Here is a 26,257-nt window from a genome sequence, read left to right as displayed (position 1 = left end):
CTGTGTCACTGGATTTGATTGACACTATTGTTCCTAATAAAGTGGCAGGTAAGTGTATATGTCTCACAGATCCATCAGTCAGCAATCAAAATCTGATGGTAGACGGTGGGAGACCCCATCAATGGCCAGCTTTAATGACCAGATGAGCTCTTATAACTCTTAGGCCGGGTACTCACGAGCAAACATGTACGGTGAAACCGGTCCGTCGGACCGTTTTCACCGTACATGCCTGCCAGAGGGCTTCTGTACGATGGTTGTACTAACCATCGTACAGAAGTCCGCGTGTAAACACTACGCGGGGCGTGTCCGCGTCGTCGCCGCGACGATGACGCGGCGACGTGGGCGGCCCTGCTGTTTAAAGGCTTCCACGCATGCGTCAAAGTCATTCGACGCATGCGAGGGACGGCGGGCGCTCGGACATGTACGGTAGGTCTGTACTGACGACCGTACATGTCCGAGCGGGCAGGATTCCAGCGGACGGTTTTAAAACACGTCCAGGAATATTTGCCCGCTGGGAAAAGGCCCGGCGGGCAAATGTTTGCTGGAATTCGGCCCGCTCGCACCTACACACGACCAAACATGTATGATGAAACTGGCCCGCGGACCAGTTTCAGCATACATGTTTGGTCGTGTGTACGGGGTCTTATGCCCCGTACACACGATCAGAAAATCTGATGGAATTTTTCGGCAGAATTCCGTTCAAGCTGTCTTGCATATACACTATAAGGCCTCTTGCACACGACCGAACATGTCTGCTGAAACTGGTCCGTCGTGTGTACGGCCGATCGGACAATTTTCCGGCGGATCGGACAGGTTTCCAGCGGACAAATGTTTCTTAGCATGCTAAGAAACATGTCCGCTGGAAGCCTGTCCGTCAGACATGTTCGGTCGTCTGTACGACTCACCGGACATGTCCGCTCGGCCAAAAGCCCTTGCATTCGTCGAAGTGATTCGACGCATGCATGGAAGCATTGACCTTCCAGGGTCGCGCATGTCGCCGCGGCGACAGCGCGGCCACGTCACCGCGTTCGCTGTCCGCAGGAAATTTGGTCTGATGGTGTGTACAGCCATCAGACTAAAATCCGGCAGCGGACATGTCCGATGAAAACGGTCCGCGGACCCTTTTCATCGGACATGTCCCGTCGTGTGTACGAGGCCTCAGACCAAATTCCGACCGTCCAAAACGTGGTGACGTAAAACAGTACGACGAGCCGAGAAAAATGAAGTTCAATGTTCCTGAGCATGCTTCGACTTGATTCTGAGCATGCGTGGGTTTTTTCTGCGTCGGAGTTGCACACAGAAGATTGGAATTTCCTATTGTTTTTTTTTTCCATCGGAAAAAAATAAAACATGTTTTATTTCTAAACACCGACAGAAAAAAATAGATGGGGCTCACACACGATCGGAAATCGCATTAGAGAACCCAATAGGGAGATAACCTTTCCATAGTTGCTGGCCATATTTATGAGCTTTGGTAGTTTCTATATCACCTGTGGCGAGCTGACAAATATAAGGCTACTTTCACACTGGGGCGTTGGCTATTTTTAGCAGCGCTTTACCATCGGTTTTTCAGCGTTGTTCGGCCGCGAGCGGGGCGCTTTTAATCCCCGCGAGCGGCAGAAAAAGGGTTAAAACCGCCCGCAAAGTGCCACTGCAGCGCCACTTTGCCGGTGGTTCGGTGGCGCTGCCCATTGATTTCAATGGGCAGGGGCGCTTTAGGAAACCCCTGGTCTAAGGTGTCTAGTTGAGGACAAGCCACGTACGTGACCTATAACCTTCAGGTAGTGCACCGCCAAATTGAATTCACGGTCAGCTGCAAATTTAGGACTCAAATGACTATGAGGTTGATTTACTAAAACTGGAGTGTGGCAAATTTGGTGCAGAGAAACCAATCTGCTTCCAGGTTTCATTGTCAAAGCTTAAAGGGGTTGTAAAGGTTTGTTTTTTATTTTCTAAACAGGTTCCTTTAACCACTTAACGACCGCCCACTGTATATATACGTCCTGTTTTTAAAGATGGATATCTCGGTAACGGCAGCAGCTGCTGCCACAAACGAGATATCCATCTCTTCAGTGAGCGGTCCTGTCAACGATAACGGTGGTCTCCGCAGCGGATTCGCCGCGAGATCGCAGTTATCGCTCTCCCGCGCCCTCTGCCGCTTACCGGAGCCGTCGGTATCGGCGGAGGCGATCGGGTCCTTTCAGCTGCTGTGTGGGGATGCGAGTGAGGGCAAGATGGCCCCCACCCGTCCCCATAGCATTGCTGGGCGGAAGTGACGTCAAAACGTCAGTCCCGCCCCGCGTCTTAAAAAATACATTTTTTTGTTGTCATTTTTTCAAATTACAAAATTTCCATTTTTTTTTTTTTGCATTTAAGTCTAAATAAGAGATATGAGGTCTTTTTGACCCCAGATCTCATATTAAGAGGACCTGTCATGTTTTTTTCTATTACAAGGGATGTTTACATTCCTTGTAATAGGAATAAAAGTGATACATTTTTTTTTTTTTTTTTCAGTGTAAAAAAATATAAAATAAATAAAAATAAATAAGAAAACCCCCAAAAAAATGTTTTAAAGCCCCCGTCTCGACGAGCTCGCGTGCAGAAGCGGACGCATACGCGAGTAGCGCCCGCATATGAAAACGGTGTTCAAACCACACAAGTGAGGTATCGCCGCGATCGTTAGAGCGAGAGCAATAATTCTAGCCCTAGACCTCCTCTGTAGCTCAAAAAATGAAACCTATAGAATTGTTTAAACGTCGCCTATGGAGATTTTTAAGGGTAAAAGTTTGACGCCATGCCACGAGCGGGCGCAATTTTTAAGCGTGACATGTTGGGTATCATTTTACTCGGCGTAACATCTTTCACAATATATAAAAAAATTAGGCCAAACTTATTGTTTTATTTTTTTATTCAAAAAAGTGAATTTTTTCCAAAAAAAGTGCGCTTGTAAGACCGCTGCGCAAATACGGTGTGACAAAAAGTATTGCAATGACCGCCATTTTATTCTATAGGGTGTTAGAAAAAAATATATATAATGTTTTGGGGTTTTAAGTAATTTTCTAGCAAAAAAACTGTTTTAGTCTTGTAAACACCAAATCTGAAAAACACCTTCTGCCCTTTAAGCTAGTGCATTGTTGGTTCACTTACCTTTTCCTTCGATTTCCCTTCTAAATGTTTTTTTTTCTTTGTCTGAATTTCTCACTTCCTGTTCCTCCTCAGATGGGGGCAAGCTCACAGGAAGTGAGAAATTCAGACAAAGAAAAAAAAACATTTAGAAGGGAAATCGAAGGAAAAAGGTAATGCCTCGTTTCCAATGAACGGAACGGTTCGGGTCCGTAAATTTGGAATGGTTAGAATGGACCGGTCTATTCTCGTAAGCGTTTCCACTGCAAATCGGACCGTCGGGGACCATACAGGATTTAGAAAAAATGCCTAGCGCGTCCACCAATCAGTGGAATGTATTGCATCTCCGCCCTAATGGAACTGTTCCATTTTCTATGGCCCCACATCTGAAGCAGGACCCAGAATGGTCCGGTAGGATTCGGTTTTATGGCACACTTTCATAATGGAAACACCCAAAATAGCGTACCCTACCGAACTGATCCGCTCAGTGGAAACGAGGCATAAGTGAACCAACAATGCACTAGCTTAACCACTTGCCGACCGCCGCATGTATATGTACGTCCACAGAATGGCACGTACAGGCATATGGGCGTACATGTACGTCCCTGCCTTTCCACGGGTCGGGGGTCCGATCGGGACCCCCCCGCTACATGCGGCGGTCGGATACCCGCGGGGAGCGATCTGGGACGAGGGCGCGGCTATTCGTTTCTAGCCGCCCCCTCGCGATCGCTCCCCAGAGCTGAAGAACGGGGAGAGCCTTATGTAAACACGGCTTCCCCGTGCTTCACTGTGGCGGCTGCATCGATCGTGTGATCCCTTTTATAGGGAGACTCGATCGATGACGTCAGACCTACAGCCACACCCCCCTACAGTTGTAAACACACACTAGGTGAACCCTAACTCCTACAGCGCCCCCTGTGGTTAACTCCCAAACTGCAACTGTCATTTTCACAATAAACAATGCAATGTAAATGCATTTTTTGCTGTGAAAATGACAATGGTCTCAAAAATGTGTCAAAATTGTCCGAAGTGTCCGCCATAATGTCGCAGTCACGAAAAAAATCACTGATCGCCGCCATTAGTAGTAAAAAAAATAAAAATAATAAAACTATCCCCTATTTTGTAAACGCTATAAATTTTGCGCAAACCAATCGATAAACGCTTATTGCGATTTTTTTACCAATTTTTTTTATATATGTTTTTGGGGTATATTTATTACAGCAAAAAGTAAAAAAAATTTTTCAAAATTGTCGCTCTATTTTTGTTTATAGCGCAAAAAATAAAAACTGCAGAGGTGATCAAATACCACCAAAAGAAAGCTCTATTTGTGGGGAAAAAAGGACGTCAATTTTGTTTGGGAGCCACGTCGCACGACCGCGCAATTGTCTGTTAAAGCGACGCAGTGCCGAATTGTAAAAACGCCTTTGGGCATTTAGCAGCATATTGGTCCTGGGGCTTAAGTGGTTAAAGGAACCCATTTAAAAAATAAAAAACAAACCTTTACAAACCCTTTAATTGAACAAGCTGAAGTTAGAAGCTGATTGGCTACCATGCACAGCTGCACCAGATTCCGAGCGCTCCAGTTTTAGTAGATCCCCCCCCCCCCCCCCCCATGTCTCCTGATACCCCCATCCTAGTAAGGTAAACCCCCCGCTATCGGAGCTTGTGAAATCACTGCCAAATGGAAGTCATGTTCTCCGTTAGAATGTCAGGAGCAAAGGATCGTACGTAGCAGTGAAGGAGTGTGGATGGGTAAGTATGCCTTGCAAGGTGAGGTCAGCTATCAGGAGACCCCGTCATTGTCACCTGAATGACACTATCTCTTCAGGCATTGTCAGTTGGCAAGCAGTGAACAAGACTGAGCAGCAGCGGGAGGGACGAGGTTCCTTTTCCAGAAGGGATGAGGGCATTAGAAGGACATCGGCTGTAGGGGGACATCAAATGGACTCCATAAGCCTACTCTCAGCTGGGAGTTAGGCTATTTTGAACCTAAAAGAACACAGAAAATATACATAAAGTACTTTGGATTTTTAAGTCAAAACTTCAGAACTGATGGATAAGATGCTTCAAAAGCAGCAGGTCTGTTTAGGGTTGTTGTACAATTGGAATTGTGTTTAGGAATATTATGTAACAAGCTGGGCCCTATGGAAATAAGATTGTTTTCTTTCTTTTCCAGTAAAACTTTTTGAAGTCATTGAAACTGAGAAGACCTTATATTTAATTATGGAATATGCTAGTGGGGGTAAGTGGCTTCTTTATTTCTATTCATTTTTGTGTTATTTTATTGATGAGTAAATGAAACCATGTGAATGGCACCCCAATGCACGATAATGCATCAGTGAACATGCACATGCACTGCACTCGCTTCTTCCCGTGCATGCGTAGGAATTAAGCTTGGTTCACATATTGCGTTTTTACCGCATTCAAGTCGCATAACATGTCAATGTGATCGGTTCAAACATGTCCAGGGTGGCCACGGTGCAGTTTTAAAAATGGGTCCTGTGCGTTTTTGGGTCCAGTTCAGGTGCAAACTTGGGCAAAAATTAGCACCTGAATCGCACCTAAACCGGTGAACAGAAACGCACCAAATTCTGCACTGCAAACCGCAGCCGGACACCCCTAAAGAAGAATTAGTCATGTTGGGGTTATATTCTATGCCATTTTTTTTTTTTTTGTCATCTGTGACTCATCGGAGAGATTTTCTCATTTCCTGTCCCGTATCCAAAAGGAAGTAAGAGGAAATCACTCCAAATACCTGGTTTTCACCACAACTATTGTTTCCATTGAAAGGTTTCTACTAAGGACACCATGCCAGGAATTTAGTGAGCTGCCCATGTGCAGCACAGTGTACATTTTAGACCGCAAGTATGCTTATTTTATTGCAGAAGAAACAATGCCTGTCTCTTCGGCAATAAAGAGCCAGCCTGCTGGCAATTTTTTTAATTTAGACTTTAGTTCCACTTTAGGACACCAGGTTCAGGATAATTATTTTCAAAAAGTGGCCGTTATTTACAGTTAATGAGATTTGAAAACTTCAGTCTAAAGATTAAAGTGAAGATCCTTAAACAGCCCATACACAAAGCAAATTTCTTTCCTGCAACCACAGGCTGTGCTGTTAGGAGAATCCCTCCTGCTGAACCTTTTTTTTTTGTTCCCCCTGCTGTGAGAATACAGTGATTATTGCTAGGGGCTTGCCACCTCCATCAATTGATCAACTTGGTACATTCAGCCTTACCTGTACATGGTTCGAATCTCGGCCGGTTCCTGCTGAACCGGCTGAGATTTGAACAGCCTATGGCAGCCTTATGCTTGTGCTAAAGCTCAGACATAAAATATGAACAAAACATATCCCTCTACATTGTATACTTGTCTCAATTAAGAGCACTAAGGGTCCTTTCACACTGGCTTATTTGCTAGGTCGGTGATGGCGAACCTTGGCACCCCAGATGTTTTGGAACTACATTTCCCATGATGCTCAATTACACTGCAGAGTGCATGAGCCTCATGGGAAATGTAGTTCCAAATCATCTGGGGTGCCAAGGTTTGCCATCACTGCGCTAGGTGGACTCCAGTTTGCTCAGTGGGGGGATCGCTTTGCTGAGCAGGCAGATGACAGGTCCATCTCCGCTCACTATGCTGAGACCGGTCAGAGCCCCACTGTTTTCTATGCAGAGATCGGATGAAAATTGAGCGCCTGTCCGATCCAATCCGCCAGATGGATGGAAAATAGGGTCACCATTCGTCTGGCTTTTACAGACAGGATCAGATCAGATAGCAGCCGTGTCAGCGGACATGCCACCGCTGACATCTGCCGCTCCATAGGAGTGAATAGAGGGCCTGATCAGGTCTGCCTGACTTTAGCTCTCCGCCCCATTTTTTCTGAACTGTCAGACAAGATTTAAAATTTAGCACTTTAAACAGCTGAAGATAAGAGAAGTCAGATAAACAGGTAAATCTTATGTAGAAGGATTTTTTTTATGTCCATCACCTGAGGCCAGTCACTTCACTGGGTATATGTAAGAGTTTACTACCGCCTTAAAGTGAAGCTCCACCCAAAAGGGGAAGTTCAGTTTTAGGCATCCCTCCCCTCCTCCTATGCCACATTTGGCATGTATTTTTTTAGGGGGATGGGGGGTGGGTATCTAGTTTAGTTTTGACAGGTACCTGATCCCACTTCCGCTCGGAGCACCTAGGCAACTCGAGTGGAAGTTCTCCTCTCCCCTCCCTCCAGTGTTCTTGGGCATGTCACAGGTCCCAGAAGATTGCCCGGCCATTGATGAGGGGCAGCACGACTCACACATGCACAGTGCACACCCGGCTGTGAAGCCGCAAGCTGTCACTCTGGAACTCCACTTTAGCCCTGGTTCACACTGCTGCGTTTTGACATGCAATTTGACATGTCATATCGGCGGCAATTGCCGGCAATGACACCGTCCTAATCGGTGCGACGCCGCAGATGCAGTGCTGCACCGATTTCAAAAGGTAGTTTTTGCGATTTCGGCCCGCGATTTGCATTTACAACCTGCACAGATGTCTGAAATCGGGACTGACAGCGGGAGTGAAATCGGCTTCACGCCCGCAGCCCAGTGTCAACCTGGGCTCAGGCCTAAGAACCCTAAAACTAGGTTTCTGTTGGTTTCTAAAAGCTAAGAATTGTCTGATGTGTGTTTTTACAATAAAGAGCCGGCAGTCTGCCAGCATTTTGCTGTAATAGAAAATGGGGAAAAACGGGGAAAAACGTAGTGTCTATTTTATGAACTTTGAGGACGAATTTCTCCACAGTGCCCATAGCTAGAGAAGTGAATTAAAGATTGCTTCCAACGTGCTTTTACTTCTTGTTCAGAACATAAAATACTTTAATGTGCATAGTCCGAGCACAGGTTCACAAGCAGAATGGTTATGTATGTAAAAAAAAAAACAAAGTAACCGTTGTTGAAGGATCATATTGCTTCACTCTTGGTCTCTGAGGATCCCTCAAGTGCTGCAGGTCAGCTATAGATAGTGGGATGACATTTTATACATTTTCTGTAACACACAAGATAAATAAAATTGCCCCATTTTATGTTTGCAGGCCACGTAGTCCTTCTTAGTAATAAAATAAAGGTTGTTCGGTGTCTTGAACAGAATGGGAACGTTGTCATAGAAGGAATGGAAAGGAGCCAGTAGACTTCCAGGCAGGTGAAAGTCATTATTGATGCAGACAGACTCTGGAGTCAGGAAGGAGATTTTCTCACTGGGTGATAGAATTTGCCAGCTTTGCCCTGTACATTGAAATTCATTTTATCTAGATCAATACAAATGCGGTAGGTAAGCTCAATCAGACTGAATTCATCAAAAGTCACCCGGGGAAATGAGCCGCACGTGGATTTGTTTTTATAATGTGAAGGGCAGGCATGTTGTCTTATGACATTGCAGCTCTTAAAGCAAAACTTCACTTTTGATCGGGGAGAAGAAAATGAATCCTCTCCTAGTTTAATTACAAACATTGTAACGAATGTAGACTTTAACCTGGTTATGCTCTGTCAGGAAAAACATGCCTACTATTTGGAAAGGGTCTGCCTAGTATTGTAACGTGATTAGTGCCAGAGTTATAATTGGAGAAAATGTACAGGGTAGAGCAATGAGCCAATCAAATAAGCAGGAAAATACCAAAGGTGTCCTTAAAGTGGTTGTAAAATCAGAAGCCTTCTGTGTCCAGCAGCCCCCTTATACTTACCCGAGCCTCATCTCTATCCAGCGATGTCCACGAGTGCCTCGGCCAACCAGGACTCTCCCTCCTGCAGGAGAGAGAGGGGGTGGGGCCGAACCACTTCCCCTGTCCTAGGAGCAGCTCCTTGGCTCTCCTTTACTCGCGCCTGACAGACACGAGTGAGGAAAAGCCGATAGACAGCTTTTCCTGTTTACACTGTGATCAGCCGTGATTGGACATGGGTGTTTATTTGGTAAAGAGTCCCCGTCAGAGAATCTTTTCCAAGATCAGAATTGCATTGTGTCAGACTGACACGTCGCAACGATTGCCACTATGTGCGCCCTGGGGGCGCGCAAGCGGCTTGTTATCCTGACCACGTCATATGAAGTCCAGTCAGGATAACACAACCACTTTGTCTACGTAATTTTGCTATATGGCGTGCGGCAAGTGGTTAAAAATTAATGTAGCTAGGTTCCTAGGCCCAGAAAAAGTTAAGGAAGAGGGTATCTTTCCCTGTAATACAATGCAAAAAGAACCACGCAACGGGTATGAAAGGGAATTGGGACTATACGATACCCAGGAAATAATGACTCGAAGAAAAGATTGGACGGCCGCACTCTGTTGACACTTTTATTGAAGATGGTTTAAAAACTCTTCTGGTACAAAGGCATGACTAAGCACCCCATAGTGGTGTGAAACTTGTAAGATTTTCATTGATCCTGTGCCTCTGATGTCTTTGTATCAGAAGAATTTTTAAACAGTCTTCAAAAAAGGTGTCAACAGAGTGTGGCCATCCAGTCTTTTCATTCCTACATGCAGAGTCAGCACCTGTTTCCATCAGCAGGTGGGGTACTATGAGATGTCTGACTAAAGCAGTGTTCTATGGTATTTGTACCCAGGAAATAATACTGAAAATCAAAGTAATGTAAGGATAAAAAATTACCGATTGTATTATCAATATATAAAAAACTCAAGAGGAAAGACATTTTAGCAACACCGTTAAAATAAAGTCACAGTAATTTCAATATAAATAAATACAAAGGGGTGAGCCCCATGCATGTAAAATGCAGCTGAACAAAGCGGACATAAAGACTCCAACGCATTTCAACAAATTGTCTTCTTCAGGTGCTGATGATGTCCATTTGAGAAGGATATCTAGAAAGAAATTACATATAGGTTAATATCCCAGACTACAAAAATGTGTAAAAACAAACCTATATTGCCAAATATTATAGTATCAGTAACAATACTCACAATGTATCAACTACAATGGGAGGTGCATTTATAGAAAGAAGAAACTGTGTGTCTGTGGCTTACAGCGGTGCCATACAAGGTCTCGTAGATCCCAAAAGTCAGCACAAGGGATAAAATGTTTTTTATATATTGATAAATTTTGTAATTTTTTATCATTGCGCTACTTTCGTTCTCAATATTATTTCCTGATATCGTACAGTCCCAATTCCCTTCCATACCCCATTGTGGGGTTCCTTTTGCAAAGTTTATTAAAATCCCTGCAATGGAGGTGTGTGTTTTTATTATTATTATTATTATTTTTTTTTTTGTTTCTTAACAAAGTGGAGTTACTTTTTAATGTCTTGGGAGACAGAGATCAGATGCAGACTATCGGCTTTTAAAACGGCATCCAAAATCGAAATGCAGATCTGGACAGGCAGCTGTTTTTAATGCTCGTTTGGACGCTGAAATTCTCCTTTAATGGGGGGGAGAAAAAAGGCAAAGTCATAAAAAGAAAAGTAATTGGTGTAAATGTGATCTGTAACATACCTCGGGAAGTGAAGGCTTCTCCGTGTTAACTCAATTGTACTTCTATAAACTTAATGAGGGTTTTGGCAGAGGGTTCATCCAGCTGCGTAAAGAGGCCGGTAGTTGAATACTAAGTCAATCTGTTCAGCTCTTATTATATTACAGCTGCATCAGCATTTGCTGGTACATTAGGTTACACGCGGCTGCTGCTTATCAAGCACCACTGGGAGGGAGACAGGTGAGCTTTAGCGTGGGAAATCTCCAGTTAATGACTCATTTCTGGATAATATCTCAAGGACACACCTTTTATGCACAATGTCGCTGTATATAGCGAGTCTATATTTTAGAATTTTTCCCCTTTTATTTTACTGTATACCATGATATGGGCAGTAGTGTCAGACCACCCAAAAGTGATATTTCAGTTAAAGATGGCGTATAGTAGGCTGGGTTTAATGCGGTCATATATTTTTTTATGTCTTCATCTGAGTTCCTGGCTCTTCCTGCGCATTTCAGGGATTTAAATCCTACCCCGACTGTTGCATCGTCCGCACTATAAGGCCTGGTGCTTACAAAATTCAGTATGTGAAAAATCAACGAGTACAGCAAGGTTTTACAAAGTATTTGCAAAGCTTTTATCAAATTTCAAACTTAGGCTCCATTCACACCTAGGCGTTTTTACGCCTGAAGCGCTACGCTCACAAACGCCAGAGGGATGAAAATATATTATTTGCTATGGTGACTGTTCACACCTGAACGCCTGTCGCGCGAAGCTCAAACAAGTCCCGGACCTTTTTTTGTCGCGCGAATCGCGCGACAGTGGCGTATTTGAGCGTTTCCATTTCCCATAGAAAGTAATGGAAACGCTCGATTCAAGCGACTTGCGCGACAACGGGCGTTTGCTACGGGCGTTTTGTCGCTTTAATCAATAGAACTTGTCGCCCATGCAGAAGATTAAAAAAATCTACCAACATAGCAACAAGTGATGAAAAGATGATCATTTTTCCTATTGGCTAAAATAAAAAACGTCGAAGTACAAAAACGTCCGACAACGCTGTATGCAAATGCGCAAATAAGCATGAATACGCACGACCAAACGCCGGAAAAAAACGCCCAAAAAAACGACCGAACGACCGACGCTCAGGTGTGAATGCAGCCTTAGGGAATGGTAGTGGCAGTATGGGATTTTTTGGGTGCCATACACAAAGAGGAAACAATATAAAATGTACATGTTGATGCGTGGAAGTTGTCCTGTCCCCTTAGCAGAAAACCCCCCAAAGCATAATGTTTCCACCTCCATGTTTGACGGTGGGGATGGTGTTTTTGGGGTCATGGGCAGCATTCCTCCTCCTCCAAACACGACGAGTTGAGTTGATGCCAAAGAGCTCAATTTTTGGTCTCATCTGACCACAACACTTTCACCCAGTTCTCCTCTGAATCATTCAGATGTTCATTAGAAAACTTCAGACGAGCCTGTACATGTGCTCTTTTTGGGGGACCTTGTGGGCGCTGCAGGATTTCAGTCTTTCACGGCGTAGTGCGTTACCAATTGTTTTCTTGGTGACTAGGGTCCCACTGCAGGGACCGACCTGTCAGAGCGCCGCTCTCCCCTATAGGGGATCGGATGATGACGGACTATAGAGTCCGGCATCCGTGGCTCCATAGAGATGCATGGAACGCCCGTTCAGGTCTGCCTAAAAAAACTGACGGGCGTACCTGAACGGTCTGCACGTGTGAAAGGGCCCTAAAGCAACCTGAAGCTGCCTGAAAACTTTACAAATGCTTTGTAAAAACTCTTATACAGGACAAAGTCCATATGTACAAGGCCTTAAAGTGATTGTAAACAACCACCTTTTAAAACAACCCATTCAGTTTGAAATAGAAATGAAAGGCAAAACATTTATGTATAGATCCTCCTCTGACCCGCTGTTGACATTCACTTTAATGGGACGGCTGGTGATGCGACAGTGACCCAACAAGGTGAGGGACATGGCGGCAGCAGGTGAGTGGATGCCTGATAACAGGCGCTGCCATGATGGATCTGAAATGACAGGTGCTCTTTAAATTTAAAGCGGAGGTTCACTTTCAAAATCTAACTTTTTCGCTAACCTATCTCCAGCCTTAATAAAGGCTTGTAGCGTTGTCATTTTTTTTTTTTTAATGTGTACACTTACCTGTATTCAGCCGCACTTCCGGGTCTTCTTCCTTGCGGGGAGTGGGCGTGTCGCTCCTTTTCCCCGACGGGGAGCTCTGCGCAATGTCTCCTGGGAGTGAGTGTTGATCCTCCCAGGAGACGATTGACGTGCGGGTAAATCGCGTCATCGCCTTCCGAAAATATCCGACGGGGACTCGGCGCTATACGGCGCCTGCTGTGTAGAGCTGACCGCGCAGGCGCCGTAAAGTGCCGAGTCCCCCTCGGATATTTTCAGAAGGCGATGACGCGCTTTACCCGAATGTCAATCATCTAAGGAACGCCTACTCCCCGGGGGAGCGAGAACCCGGAAGCCCCATGAAAATAGCATAAAACCGTAAGTACAGCGGTAAAAAAAAAATAAAAAAAAAATAGCATACTGTAGATGTCAGCAGTATGCTGGATGTAACGTTCTATTGTTGTTTTAGGGTGAACCCCCGCTTTAAGGACTTATTCTTGCTGGTAGTTAGACTCTTTAATGTTTGCAAACAAGTTCAGGTTTCCTATTTGGAATAATAAGCTGTCGGGTTGGTAAAACTGCGATATCAGAACGGATTCAATCATACAGTTTGTAGTGAACATAGATTTGCAAAAAATTTGGATAAAGGAATATTTCTGAACTTTGTTTTATCTCATGGTTACTGTGAAATTGTGTGAATGCAACAATGCAGTGCTTGTTGTCTCAGCTTGCAGAGCTTGGATTCATTGAATGAGTTTACAAAAAAATGTAAATATTAGTATACAGCCTCATGCTACATAATGTATCTCAAAAATCAAAAACTCTTTAGACAGATGTTTACTCCAAGAGCATTTTATTAAAATAAATTTGATAAAAATGGGAAAAAAAATCTAATTTTAAATAAAAAATAAATAAATCTGATTTTAAGTAAAAAAAAAAAAAAAACTTTTTTTTTTTTTTTTTTTTTTTTTTTTTTTATCCACCCTGTCCTGTACGTTCTATCTCTTGTGGATCGGTTGGACACAGCAGTGCAGTGCAGTTACAGTATCAGGTACTGAGGTTGGCATATTACCTTTATGGTAAAGAGGTTTGGTTGCAGTAAGGGAAGTCGGAAGCCAATACTCTCCATCCAATGGTGGAGTTCTTCTTTGGGATATGTTATTAATTTACATTGATAAGCCGGCTTTCTGTTTTCTTTTCTGCAGATGGCAGCGAATTGATGAATGTTGTGCTGAACATGTCCGGTCAGGACCCGCGTGTAATAAATGTGTTTATTTCTTGCAGGAGAAGTGTTTGATTACTTAGTGGCCCATGGGAGGATGAAGGAGAAGGAGGCCCGGGCGAAATTTAGGCAGGTAAAGGAGGAAATAAACTGCTATTTTTAGAGTGACTGACGTCTGGTGTGATGGAGGCCCTTCCAGGAGGCCTGAACGTCATTAACCTCTGCACAGCACACACTCGGAGGGTCCCTATGCGGGACTGGAATAGGATTATCTGTGTGGGGGGGGGGGAATGGCCTGGGGAGGTGGTGACAGTATAGTGGTATTTTAAGGGTGCGTCTATTTTTAGGTGTCCATTAATAGCCGCTGGTCAGCTGCCTGATTCCTTTGCTGGCTAGCTTCCTGTGTAGAGCAACGAACCCCCCCCAACTATTATGTCAACCTAAAGAGCAAAGTGTCATAACCTATAACATCCAATCACAAATCATCGTTTCAAGCAAACTTGTCACATTGTATAGCAACTTGTGTATTTCCCCCATTACAGGGTTTCTTTGAAGCAGCACTCCAGCCTTAGGCTCGGTTCAAATATATGTGAATGGGATGCATTTTAAACCATATCCTGTTTGCATGACGTGTGAACCGGTGATCTGCCAATATGGTTCCGGCTATCCAGATGGTTCCTGTAAGGACTGCGCAGGTGCAATCCTTGCCGACGGAAATCTCTGAACCTCTGCCGGCATCTAGGGCGTCGTGGAATTTGAGGAAAGTGGCCAGTCGGCCTTACGGGCTCGCTCCGCTCGCTCGGCCTCCTTTCTCTTTTTTTAACATCCTCCAATCCACGAGGATGTTAAGGAATGAGCCTGGATGACGGCCGAGGTTCGGAGATTTCCGTCGGCAAGGATTGCGTCTGCGCAGTCCTTACAGGGACCATCTGGGTAGGGGAACCATACCGACAAGTCACCGACAGCCTGCTCTATGGAGCCGGTGTTTTAACGATATGGTTCCTCTATCCGATAGGGTCTGGCCTCGACTGCGCAGGCACTTTGCATTCGGCGGGCACGGAAATCTCTGAGTCTAAACAGCTGTTCGTCAGCTGTAAACGGAGCATGAACACGGTGCTTGCTCCCGATGCTGGGTGCTGGTTATACACGCTGCTCTCCGCTCACTCTATACAGCAAGGGGCGGGGGGCGGGTGCTTTTTCCAAAGGGATGGCCAGTGCTTTATGATGGGCAGTGCTATGACATCCACCCCTTTTAGAAAAGCACTGCCCATCATAAAGCAGTGGCCATCATGCGGCCTCTTATAACCATATCCGCCCCTTAGACAAAAGTATCTGCCCCTTGCTGTATAGAGCGAGCGGAGAGCGACGTGTATAAACAGCCCAGAGCGCGGTGTTCATTGGTCATTGCGCATGCTCCGTTGACAGCTGACGAACAGCTTTTTAGGCTCGGAGATTTCCGTAGCCTATGACTGCACACGCGCGGCGCCTGCGCAGTCGAGGCCGGACCCTATCCCATAGGGGAACCATCTCGACAAAACACCGGCTCACATATCTGTGGGCTGCCCGTGGTGCATTTTTAAAAAGTTTGTGCATTTTCCAGTCCATTTCTGGTGCGGTTTCAAGTAAAAATTTGCATCTGAGCAAAAAAAACGCAGGAAATCTACAACCGGACATGCACTATATTGTCAAAAGTATTGGGACAACTGCCTTTACACGTACATAAACTTTAATGGCATCCCAGTCTTAGTCTGTAGGGTTTAATATTGAGTTGGCCCACCCTTTGCAGCTATAATAGCTTCAACTCTTCTGGGAAGGCTGTCCACAAGGTTTAGGAGTGTCTATGGGAATGTTTGACCATTCTTCCAGAAGCGCATTTGTGAGGTCAAATGAATAGGCTGTCGTACCAGAGCAAAGGTGGGCCCCACGGCCACACAAGTGTGAACCTAGCCTTTGTAAACCAAAAAAAAAATACTTAATATTTTTCTCCTTTCCTGGGTACTATACTGCAGTAGGTGACGTCAAGCCAGTGGCGGCTGGTGTTTTTTTGTTTGGGTGTGGCGTCAAACAACCACCCACCCCCGCACGACACCTCAAACATCCCCCCGCTGTCTGCCGGTCCACCGGCATTTACGACATCTAGGAGGCGGGCACATCTGGCAACGGCGGGGACCAGGGCCTCGGCGGACATCCGGCTAAAGCGGGCAACGGCTCCTGTGTATTTTCCTCGCTTCTGCAATGCGTCTCCTCCCCTCCTCTTAGGCGTCCAATAGGATGACGGGTATGAGTCCCGTGTCCCGATTGGCCACCCAACTGGGTGGGCTCCAGACTCAATGCTCTGCGCCAGGTGCCCACCCTATTTTGAAGCCTATTGGAGCCTCTGGTTCAAATCAGGTGGTTCAAAAAAAAACATGCGCCCAAAGTCCTGAATGGGGCCGGGCACATAGGGAGGGCGGCAGCGGTAGATAGGGAAGGCTGCGCCCACAATGGACAGGCCGCCCCTTCATCAAGCTACTTCCAGGGACATCACAGAGAACCTGGAATCTCACAAGGAGATGCAGAATCACAGTGCAGGATCATCTCCTCCCTAGATTTGTATTCTCTGGTTCCCCCATATTAATGGAAAAAGAACAATGTCTGAGAGACTGCGTATAAAGTTAGTATATTTGGGAGCTGCGGTGGCTCAACGCGATTGGCACTGCGCTGACAAGCCATTCACCTCTGCAGCTAGGGGTTCGGATCCCGGTCTCGGCTACATGTGAATTGAGTTTGGTGGTCTCAGCCCGGCTCCCGGTGGGTGTGCTATGCGAGGTAAGCCTGCGCTTAGTACGCCCACCCTCTCCCGCAAAAACCACCACACTTACACGCACTCGAAATTGGGTTAACATGCACGCACTTTGACCACGCGGTCTCTAAAAAGAGAGGCGAAGGACTAACGGGGCTGGTTGAGCGGGCAAATCCTCTCAGGGAGTCCATCTGCCCCGTTGGGCTTCAAAGCGGAGCAGGTAGGGCGGGGTGTGTGGGAGGACCCCCTCACACACCCGCCATTGCCACCCGGGGCATGGAGAAAGGTGGCAGATTGCCTCTGGGGGAGGCCTGCCTACTCCCAACTCCTGCAGTCCGGCTCCTCTCTCGAGTACACACACAAAATACACTTTAACCACTTACCCCCCGGACCATATTGCTGCCCAAAGACCAGAGTACTTTTTGCGATTCGGGACTGCGTCGCTTTAACAGACAATTGCGCGGTCGTGCGACGTGGCTCCCAAACAAAATTGGCGTCCTTTTTTCCCCACAAATAGAGCTTTCTTTTGGTGGTATTTGATCACCTCTGCGGTTTTTAGTTTTTGCGCTATAAACAGAAATAGAGCGACAATTTTGAAAAAAATGAATATTTTTTACATTTTGCTATAATAAATATCCCCCAAAAATATATAAAAAAAACGTTTTTTTTCCCTCAGTTTAGGCCGATACGTTTTCTTCTACATATTTTTCGTAAAAAAAAATCGCAATAAGCGTTTATTGATTGGTTTGCGCAAAAGTTATAACGTTTACAAAATAGGGGGTATTTTTATGTCATTTTTATTATATTTTTTTTACTAGTAATGGCAGCGATCAGCGATTTTTTTTTTTTCGGTACTGCGACATTATGGCGGACACTTCGGACACTTTTGACAAATTTTTGGGACCATTGGCATTTTTATAGCGATCAGTGCTATAAAAATGCATTGGATTACTATAAAAATGACACTGGCAGTGAAGGGGTTAACACTAGGGGGCGGGGAAGGGGTTAAGTATGCCTGGGTGTGTTCTTACTGTGGGGGGGGGGGGGGGTGGCCTCACTAGGGGAAACACTGATCCTCGGTTCATACATTGGGCACACGCACGGGAGTCGGGGGCGAGCGGGGGAGGGGGGCCCAGCCGAGCCACCTTGTGGACGTATAACGGCGGTGCGCGGTCGGCAAGTGGTTAAAAAAAAAAAAGTTAGTATATTAACTTTTTTTTTTCTACTGCAGGTTTTTCTGTTGATACAAGTAACTTTTTTATGATAGTCACGTGACACAAAATGTATTTATAAGTTAACCTTGCTTTTTTTTTTTTTACTGTAAGGTGCACTTTAACCAACCCTCACAGAGCTGCTGGCAGGCGCAGGGTTAATGATCTGTAGCAGTGGGAAAAAGCGGCAGCACATGAATGGAAAATTTCCCCCCACCCCCCCTCAGCGGATTATTTTCCAGCAGGTCCGGTCCCTGCACTATGTCCCAGCACTGCTACAGCTGTCAGCAGTCAGTAGGGATGAACGCTATAAATACCCAGAACCGGGAGCTGTCAGGAAACGCACAATCATTATGCCATTCTGTTGCCCAAACAATCTCTCCCATTTACTATGGTCTGGATGCACGCCAGATCCTCACAAGCTCAGTCACCGCGTCTTGGAAAGGGAAAAACTGTCTGGGAGAGTTGGGATTGCTCTCCCATTGTCTGTGAGCCCCGAGTCATTGTCCTGTACTGCCTGGAGTCCTTTTCTTACCCAGTATGGACAAGGAGTTAAAGTGGGCGTGTCTTCCACATATGTCACATGCTCCATCAGTCTAATCTTTTTGCTGCCGGAGTCATTTTTGCACATTTTAGGCCTTACCTAAAACCGCCAAACATTCTGGGCCAGATTCACAGTCAGCGGCGTAAATGTAAGCGGGCGTAGCGTATCGTAGTTAGGCTACGCCGGCGCAACTTAGAGAGGCAAGTGCTGTATTCACAAAGCACTTGCGTCTAAAGTTACGGCGGCGTAGCGTAAATGTGCCGGCTTAAGCGCGCCTAAATCGAATGAGGAACAGGGGGGCGTGTTTTATGTAAACTAATCATGACCCCACGTAAATGACGCTTTTTTCGAACGGCGCATGCTCAGTATCACGTCGAATTTTCAAATTTAAATTACGCCCACTCAATGCCTAGTCGACGTGAACGTAACTTACGTCCAGCCCCATTCACGGACGACTTACGCAAACGACGTAAAACACGACGCTGTTTTGACGTTTCCGACATCCATACCCAACATGACTTACCCCTGCTTTATGAGGGGTAACTTTACGCCGGCGTATGTCTTACGTAAACAACGTATCTTGCTACGCCGGGCGCACGTACATTCGTGAATCGGCGTATCTAGCTCATTAGCATATTCAATGCGGAAATCTACGGAAGCGCCACCTAGCGGCCAGCGTAAATATGCACCCTAAGATACGACGGTGTAAGAGACTTACGCCGCTCGTATCTTAGCCAAATTTATGCGTAACTGATTCTAAGAATCAGCCGCATAGATACGACGGCTCTCATTCGGACTTACGACGGCATACATGGCGCTACGCCCTCGTAAGTCCTTTGAGAATCTGGGCCTCTATATTTTCTGAAAGCGAACACTGAAGAATATGGCTGGCCATAGACAGTTTAAATCTTAGCCGCTTCACCAGGAATCGGCCGAGATTCGAAACGTTAATGGGCCGGCTGAATATACCGAGTTGATCAATCAACTTGGGGACAACCAGCCTGCCAGATTTACTTGCGGTTATAGCTAGCAATAATTAATTACTGTCTAATCCCGGCAGGGACAGGTCCCCCCCGCTGGGGGAATACAGTGTCTCGGCAGGAGGAATCAGCGCTGTCTGTGTTGATGGGGGAATTCTTTCCTGCAACCAAATTTGCACCGTCTACTATGTACTGCCTGAGATGGTGGTATTTTCTTTTCTTTTTTTTTTTTTTTTATCACAAAAGTTTATCAATTGCATATTTAAAATACGAGGTACACTAAAGTTAAATAGTCGGATTCAGGTAGAGTGGCGCTTCTTTGTACCGGCGTAGCGCAGGTCATTTACGCTACGCCGCCGCAAGTTAGAGAGGCAAGTGCTGTATTCACAAAGCACTTGCGTCCTAAGTTACAGCGGCGTAGCATAAATGTCCCGGCGCGCGCCTAATTCAAATTGGGAAGTTTGTTTTATGTTAATAAGGCATGACCCCACGTAATTGACGTTTTGATCGTACGGCGCATGCGCCGTCCGTGGACGTATCACAGTGCGCATGCGTCGGATAGAATGCCTAAGATTAGTCGAACACTGCCTACTGCGTGAACGTAACTTACGCACAGCCCTATTCGCGTACGACTTACGCAAATGACGTAAAAAGATACACTTGTTCCGACGTCCATACTTTGCATGGGCTGCGCCACCTAGAGACCAGCTTTATCTTTACGCCGTCGTATGTCTTCCGTAAACGGCGTAACTAATTGCGACGGGCGTACGTACATTCGTGATTCGGTGTATCTTGCTCATTTGCATATTTGACGCGGAAAACAACGGAAGCGCTACCTAGCGGCCAGCGTAAATATGCATCGTAAGATACGACGACGTAGGAGACTTACGCCGCTCGTATCTTAGACTAATTTTAACGTGTCTGGTTTGCGCTTAAATTTACGACAGCGTAGATTCAGAGTTACGACGGCGTATCTACTGATACGCCGGCGTAACTCTCTCTGAATCTAGCTAAAAGTGGTTGTAAACCCCTTCGGTGAATTACACCTACAGGTAAGCCTAGAATAAGGCTTACCTGTAGGTGCTTGCAATATCTCCGAGACCTACACGGTCTCTGAGATATTTTCAATTTCCCCGAGCGCCTCCACCTTCTGGGCATGTGCCGTCTTGAAAGGGCACTCTGTGCCGTTTCAAGCCGGGGTCATGCGCGGAGTGACGTCATCGCCGTTCCGGCCAATCCCATCGCCGGAGCGGCGATACCCGGAAGTAACCTCCGGGAGAGATGACGAGGACCGCTGCGGGGGCTTCGATCTAAGGTAAGTCATAATGACCTAGTATGCTTGTCATACCAGCTCATTATGCCTTTGTCTTTCAGGTTTGAAAAAAAAAGGGGGTTTACAACCACTTTAAAGCTGAATTCCAGGAATCCAGCCACTGTTTAACCAATTCACCCCCGGAAGGTTGTACCCCCTTTATGACCAGGCCATTTTTTGCGATACAGCACTGCTTTACTTAACTGACAATTGTGCGGTTGTGTGACGTTGTACCCAAATAAAATAAAATTTCCTTTTTTCCCAACAAATGGAGCTTTCATTTGGTGGTATTTGATCACCTCGCCTCTTATTTTTTGTGCTATAAACAAAAAAAGACCAACAATTTAAAAAAAATAATAAAAAAAAATTACTTTCTGCTATAAAACATATCCAATAAAAAAAAAATCACATTTCTTCATCAATTTAGGCCAATATGTATTCTGCTACATGTTTATTGGTAAAAAACATTATAGCATCTACAAACTATGGGATATTTTTATGACATTTTTAGTTATTTCTTTTTTTTTTTACTAGTAATAGCAGCAATTTTTAGCGGGACTGTGACATTGTGGTGGACAAATCTGACACCTAACCTACACTTTTGACTCTTTTAAGTGAAATTTATTACAGTGATCAGTGCTAAAAATATGCACTGTTACTGTACTAATGACACTGACAGGGAAGGGGTTAAAGAGGAGTTCCACCCAAAAATGGAACTTCCGCCTTAAGTGATGGTGACCCCCTGACATGCCACATTTTTGGGGAGCAGATACACAGTTTTTATGGGCACCCAGCTCCCTCTTCCTCCCAGGGCTCCGATGCTGGAGGGAAGTTCACCGCTCCTCCCTCCCTGCAATCTTCTGGGACACATCACAGGTCCCAGAAGATTTGCCCGAACCATGTACAGCGCGCGCCCGGCTATGAAGCCACAGCCGGGTGCCCACAGTTAGAATGTTGGCACCTGGGAGAGAAGGGGGAGAAGAGTGGGGCTTCATGCACCCGCATCGCTGGATCGTGGGACAGGTAAGTGTCTGATTGTTAAGTCAGCAGCTTCACTTTTTGTAGCTGCTGACTTTTAAATGGGTGGAACTCCGCTTTAACACCAGGGGCGATCATAGGGTTAAGTGTGTCACTAGGAGGTGCTTGCTAACTGTGTGGGGGATGGACTGACTGGGGGAACGCAGAGATCCGTGTTCCTGCTTAGAAGGGACACAAGATCGCTGTGTTCTCCCCTGTCAGAACGGCGATCTGCTTTGTTTACATGGGCAGATTGCCATTCTGCCTCTGTGGGGAACGATCTGCGTGTCCTGGCGGACATTGCAACCGCCGGACCCGCTGATTGACTCCCCCTCTGGCCAATCAGCTGGTCTATTGCACAGGTACATCCTTTCACGCAATAGAGGGACCCTGCCACAGTATATGTGCAGTAGGTGGTCTTTAAGTAGTTCAAATGTGCTGGTTTACTGTGGGTCAAGTGCAATGAGGTGCATGCACTGTGTGTGTGTCCAGTAGATGCCTTCACACCACGCCATGTCTGTGGGCTCCCCAGCATCCTGACTTGCCAACCTGACCCATGCTATTTCAAGCCACAGTGTAGCCATCAGATGTGTATTGAGGGTTAAGAAACAAGCTGCACATTCCCTGTCCAGACTGCTTGTTTTTCCTGCTGAGTTGGTGCCAGTCTCCAGTTCCCTGCTCTGTCCCTTCCATAGAGGGTACTTATAGGATTACTAAACCCAGGATAATATTTGTGCACTTGCAAAACAAAAAAAAAAAAGGTTAATCATAGTGATAGAAAACTAAGTAAAACAAATATAATGAAAACTCAATTTGATCGAACGGACAGCAGCATCTAAATCAACAAATTCAGTAGGATGTGTAACGAGCTTCAACCAGACAATAAAAAGTGTGCTATACTTGTGCTAGGTATAGGTTAATGGATCACACATTTTTGGACACTTTATAGACACAATTACTTATTTTTTTGGACTTCTACAAAAGAAATTGTATAATAGTAATGATATCAGACACTAGCACGCCAATCTCTTGTTGTTTTATGTTTTTCCACAAATGTGCTGTTGTGTGATTGCCAGCTGCTTCTTTTGGCCACTTTCACACTGGGGCGGTGGGTGTGTCGGCGGTAAAGCGCCGTTCTTTTTAGTGGCGTTTAACTGTCAATTTTGCAGCGCTATTCTGCCGCTAACGGGGCACCTTTAACCCCCCACCGCAAAGCACCGCTTTGCCGGTGGTATAGCTGCGGTGCTCATTCGTGTCAATGGGCAGGAGGGGTGGAGGAGCGGTATATACACCGCTCCTAAGATGCTGCTGGCAGGACTTTTTTTACCGTCCTGCTAGCGCACCACTCCAGTGTGAAAGCCCTCTGGGTCTATGAGTATTTATCACTTGCGCAGTTACTAAATTTTTCTTTTTTATAGGTTAATAAATCACATAAGAGGCATAATAAAAGTGCATTTAACATATTATGAACTCATCCTAAATTGACATATCTGTTTAAATAAAGTCCATATAAAATGTACAAACACTGTGCAAAAAAAAAAAAAAAAAAAAAAAAAAATATATATATATATATATATATATATATATTGCGCAAAAAGGTGCTCAGATTTTCTAAACTTCAGTAGTCCCTCTTTCTTTGCCGTGAAGGAATGATGATAATGTGCAACACTTAAAGAAACGGTGTTCCCATAAGGAATCGCCAAAAGCGATTAAATGAGCTTCTTACCATGTTTGACCACATCCTCTAATGCCCCCCCCCAAAGTTCGCCGCACAGTTCAGCAAAGGGGTTCCAGTAGCCTATAGATTTGTAGAGGATGGGGAAGGAAGGTATAGAGCCCTAAATACAAATAGAAAAAAGAAAAAAACTGCGCCAGTTTTTTTCTTTCTTTCTTTCTTTCTTTCTTTCTTTCTTTCTTTCTTTCTTTCTTTCTTTCTTTCTTTCTTTCTTTCTTTCTTTCTTTCTTTCTTTCTTTCTTTCTTTCTTTCTTTCTTTCTTTCTTTCTTTCTTTCTTTCTTTCTTTCTTTCTTTCTTTCTTTCTTTCTTTCTTTCTTTCTTTCTTTCTTTCTTCTATTTGTATTTATGTGTATATGCACTGTTTACTGCTGCCTTCCGGTTTAACATACTTATATATATATTTTTTTATTTTTTATATTCTTGGGTTAGCGCGAATTTTCTTGTCTCCATCCAGGTATAGAGACCTATATTAAGAATATTGGAGTAACCATCAGTATTTTGTGACATGTCAAATTAGCTCAATGTGAACATGAGCTAAGGCTGGGTTCACACTACTACCACTACTTTCATCCTACTTTGCTCTGCTACATTGGTCCTACATTTATCCTACATTGGTCCTACATCCATCCTACTTTCATGAACAGGATACTACTTTGGTCCGACTTCAATGATATTCAATGGGCCTGAAGTAGGATCAATGTAGGACCAAAAGTAGTACAGGGAGCATTTTCAAAGTCGGACCGACTTGTGTAGGACACTACAAGACGCTCTCATAGGGAAACATTGAACACAAAGCAAAGTAGGATGAAAGTAGTGTAGTAGTGTGAACCCAGCCTCAAACCTAGAAACTGATTGGTTACTATTCACAGCTGCACCCGATTCTGTGTTCACCAGTGTTAGTAAATCTCCCCCATAGCATTTAACACGGCATTTTACTGTGGAATGCAACATGTGTAAGGAACAGGAAAACCCCTCTTTGCCACGTTTCACATAAGACCCCTTTCACACTGGGGCCGCGGCCTCATTAGTGCTAAAGCTCGTTTTAGTGGCTCTTTAGTGCTTTTTAAGCGGCGCTTTTCTTGCCCACTAGTGGGGTGCTTTTAACCCCAAAGGAGGAGTTAAAAGCACCCGTGTTGTCGCGGTGCCCATTCATTTTAATGGGCAGGGCGTTTTGGAAGTGCTAAATACAGCGCTCCCAAACTGCCCCAAAGGTTCTGCTTGCAAGGCTTTCCCTAACGTCCTGCAATTGCCCTGCCCCAGTGTGAAAAGTGACACTGAAATGAATGGGAGGTAGTTTTCAGGCACTTTACAGTCACTGGCCCGGATTCAGAAAGGAGATACGATGGTGTATCTCCGGATACGCCGTCGTAACTCTGAGTGTGCGGGGTCGTAACTATGCGACTGATTCATAGAATCAGTTACGCATTGATTTCCCTAAGATCCGACCGTCGTATCTTAGGCTGCATATTTACGCTGGCCGCTAGGTGGCGCTTCCGTATATTTACGCGAGGAATATGCTAATTAGGTAGATACGCCGATTCAGAAACGTACGTCCGCCCGGCGCATTTTTTTTACCTCGTTTGCGTTCGGCTTTTTCCGGCGTAAAGTTACCCCTGCTATATGAGGGGTATCCTATGTTAAGTATGGACGTCGTTCCTGCGTCGAATTTTGAAAATTTTGCGTAAGTTGTTCGCGAATAGGGCTGTACGTAAGTTACGTACAGGTCTAAAGCATTGACGATTTGCGGCGTAATTTCGAGCATGCGCACTGGGATTTTTTCACGAACGGCGCATGCGGGGTCACGTGTAATTTAAATAAAACACGCCCACATCATCTCCATTTGAATTAGGCGGGCTTACGCCGACACACATACGTTACGCTGCCGTAAAATAGGGCGCAAGTTCTTTCTGAATACGGAACTTGCACCCTAATTTATGGCGGCGTAACGATTACGCCCGCCGATAGATAGACAATTCTATCTGAATCCGGGCCACTATTTCTAGCGCTAAAATGCCCAAAAACCGCCTCATTGTGAAAGGGGTCTGAATAATTGGCAACATGTTTTTGAAAAGATTGCCTATGTTTTTGGTGCATATATTAAGCACATTACTGCGCCAAGTAGTAGGTATCGCATGATTGCTTAAAAACTATGGGCACTGCAACAAAACAAATCCTTTCTCAAAATGTGTTACTTTTCTTACAATCGTTTCACACATTTTTTCCCTTTTGCCATTTGTAGGGTAGAACATTCAGTCCACGCATGAGAAATGCTCAAAATAAATTGCTGACCCATTTGAGAAGACTCACTTTGCTTTTTGGTACATGCAAAAACGCATTAGCAAATGCATAGGGGTGCTATTAAGATTTAATGGCACCGCCGCACGTCTGCAAAAGGGCAGCGCGTTTCTGTGCGTTGTGAATGTAGTCCAACTCTGCACCATCATAGTTTATCGGACCTCTTACTTAATTTCAAAAGTTAACTTTTTGAATCTGCTCTGCAGCATGTATTCAAATAATACCCAGTGATCCGGATTTCTTGTTATGTGGTGACAACAACCAGTGCCGACACAAGGTCATCCAGCGCCTGGGGCAAAGATGCCAAACTGCACCCACCTTTCTCATAGGGTTAGGTTCAGGGTGCCCCCCATCCTGCCCACCCCTTGTCCCGGCCCTGGTGACAACCGACTCCCAGCTGTACTTCTGCATTGTCACAGGTGTACTTGGTGCAGACTA

The 26,257-nt window shown here is 45.2% G+C and overlaps 1 protein-coding gene across 1 annotated transcript in view; it reads left to right on the top strand.

Annotated features, from left to right (window-relative positions):
• The window catches only part of MARK1 (microtubule affinity regulating kinase 1), a 209,098-nt gene that overhangs the window by 134,387 nt on the left and 48,454 nt on the right, over window positions 1-26,257 (top strand). Inside the window, exons 5-6 of the mRNA XM_040351418.1 lie at window positions 5,300-5,365; window positions 14,005-14,075. Of these exons, the coding sequence (XP_040207352.1) occupies window positions 5,300-5,365; window positions 14,005-14,075 (137 nt within the window). The remainder of the gene's footprint in view (window positions 1-5,299; window positions 5,366-14,004; window positions 14,076-26,257) is intronic.

The sequence above is a fragment of the Rana temporaria genome, chromosome 4 (assembly GCF_905171775.1).
Source record: "Rana temporaria chromosome 4, aRanTem1.1, whole genome shotgun sequence".
Lineage (NCBI taxonomy): Eukaryota > Metazoa > Chordata > Amphibia > Anura > Ranidae > Rana > Rana temporaria.
Note: the sequence above shows the minus strand (reverse complement) of the source record. Positions and strands in the feature narration are given on the sequence as shown.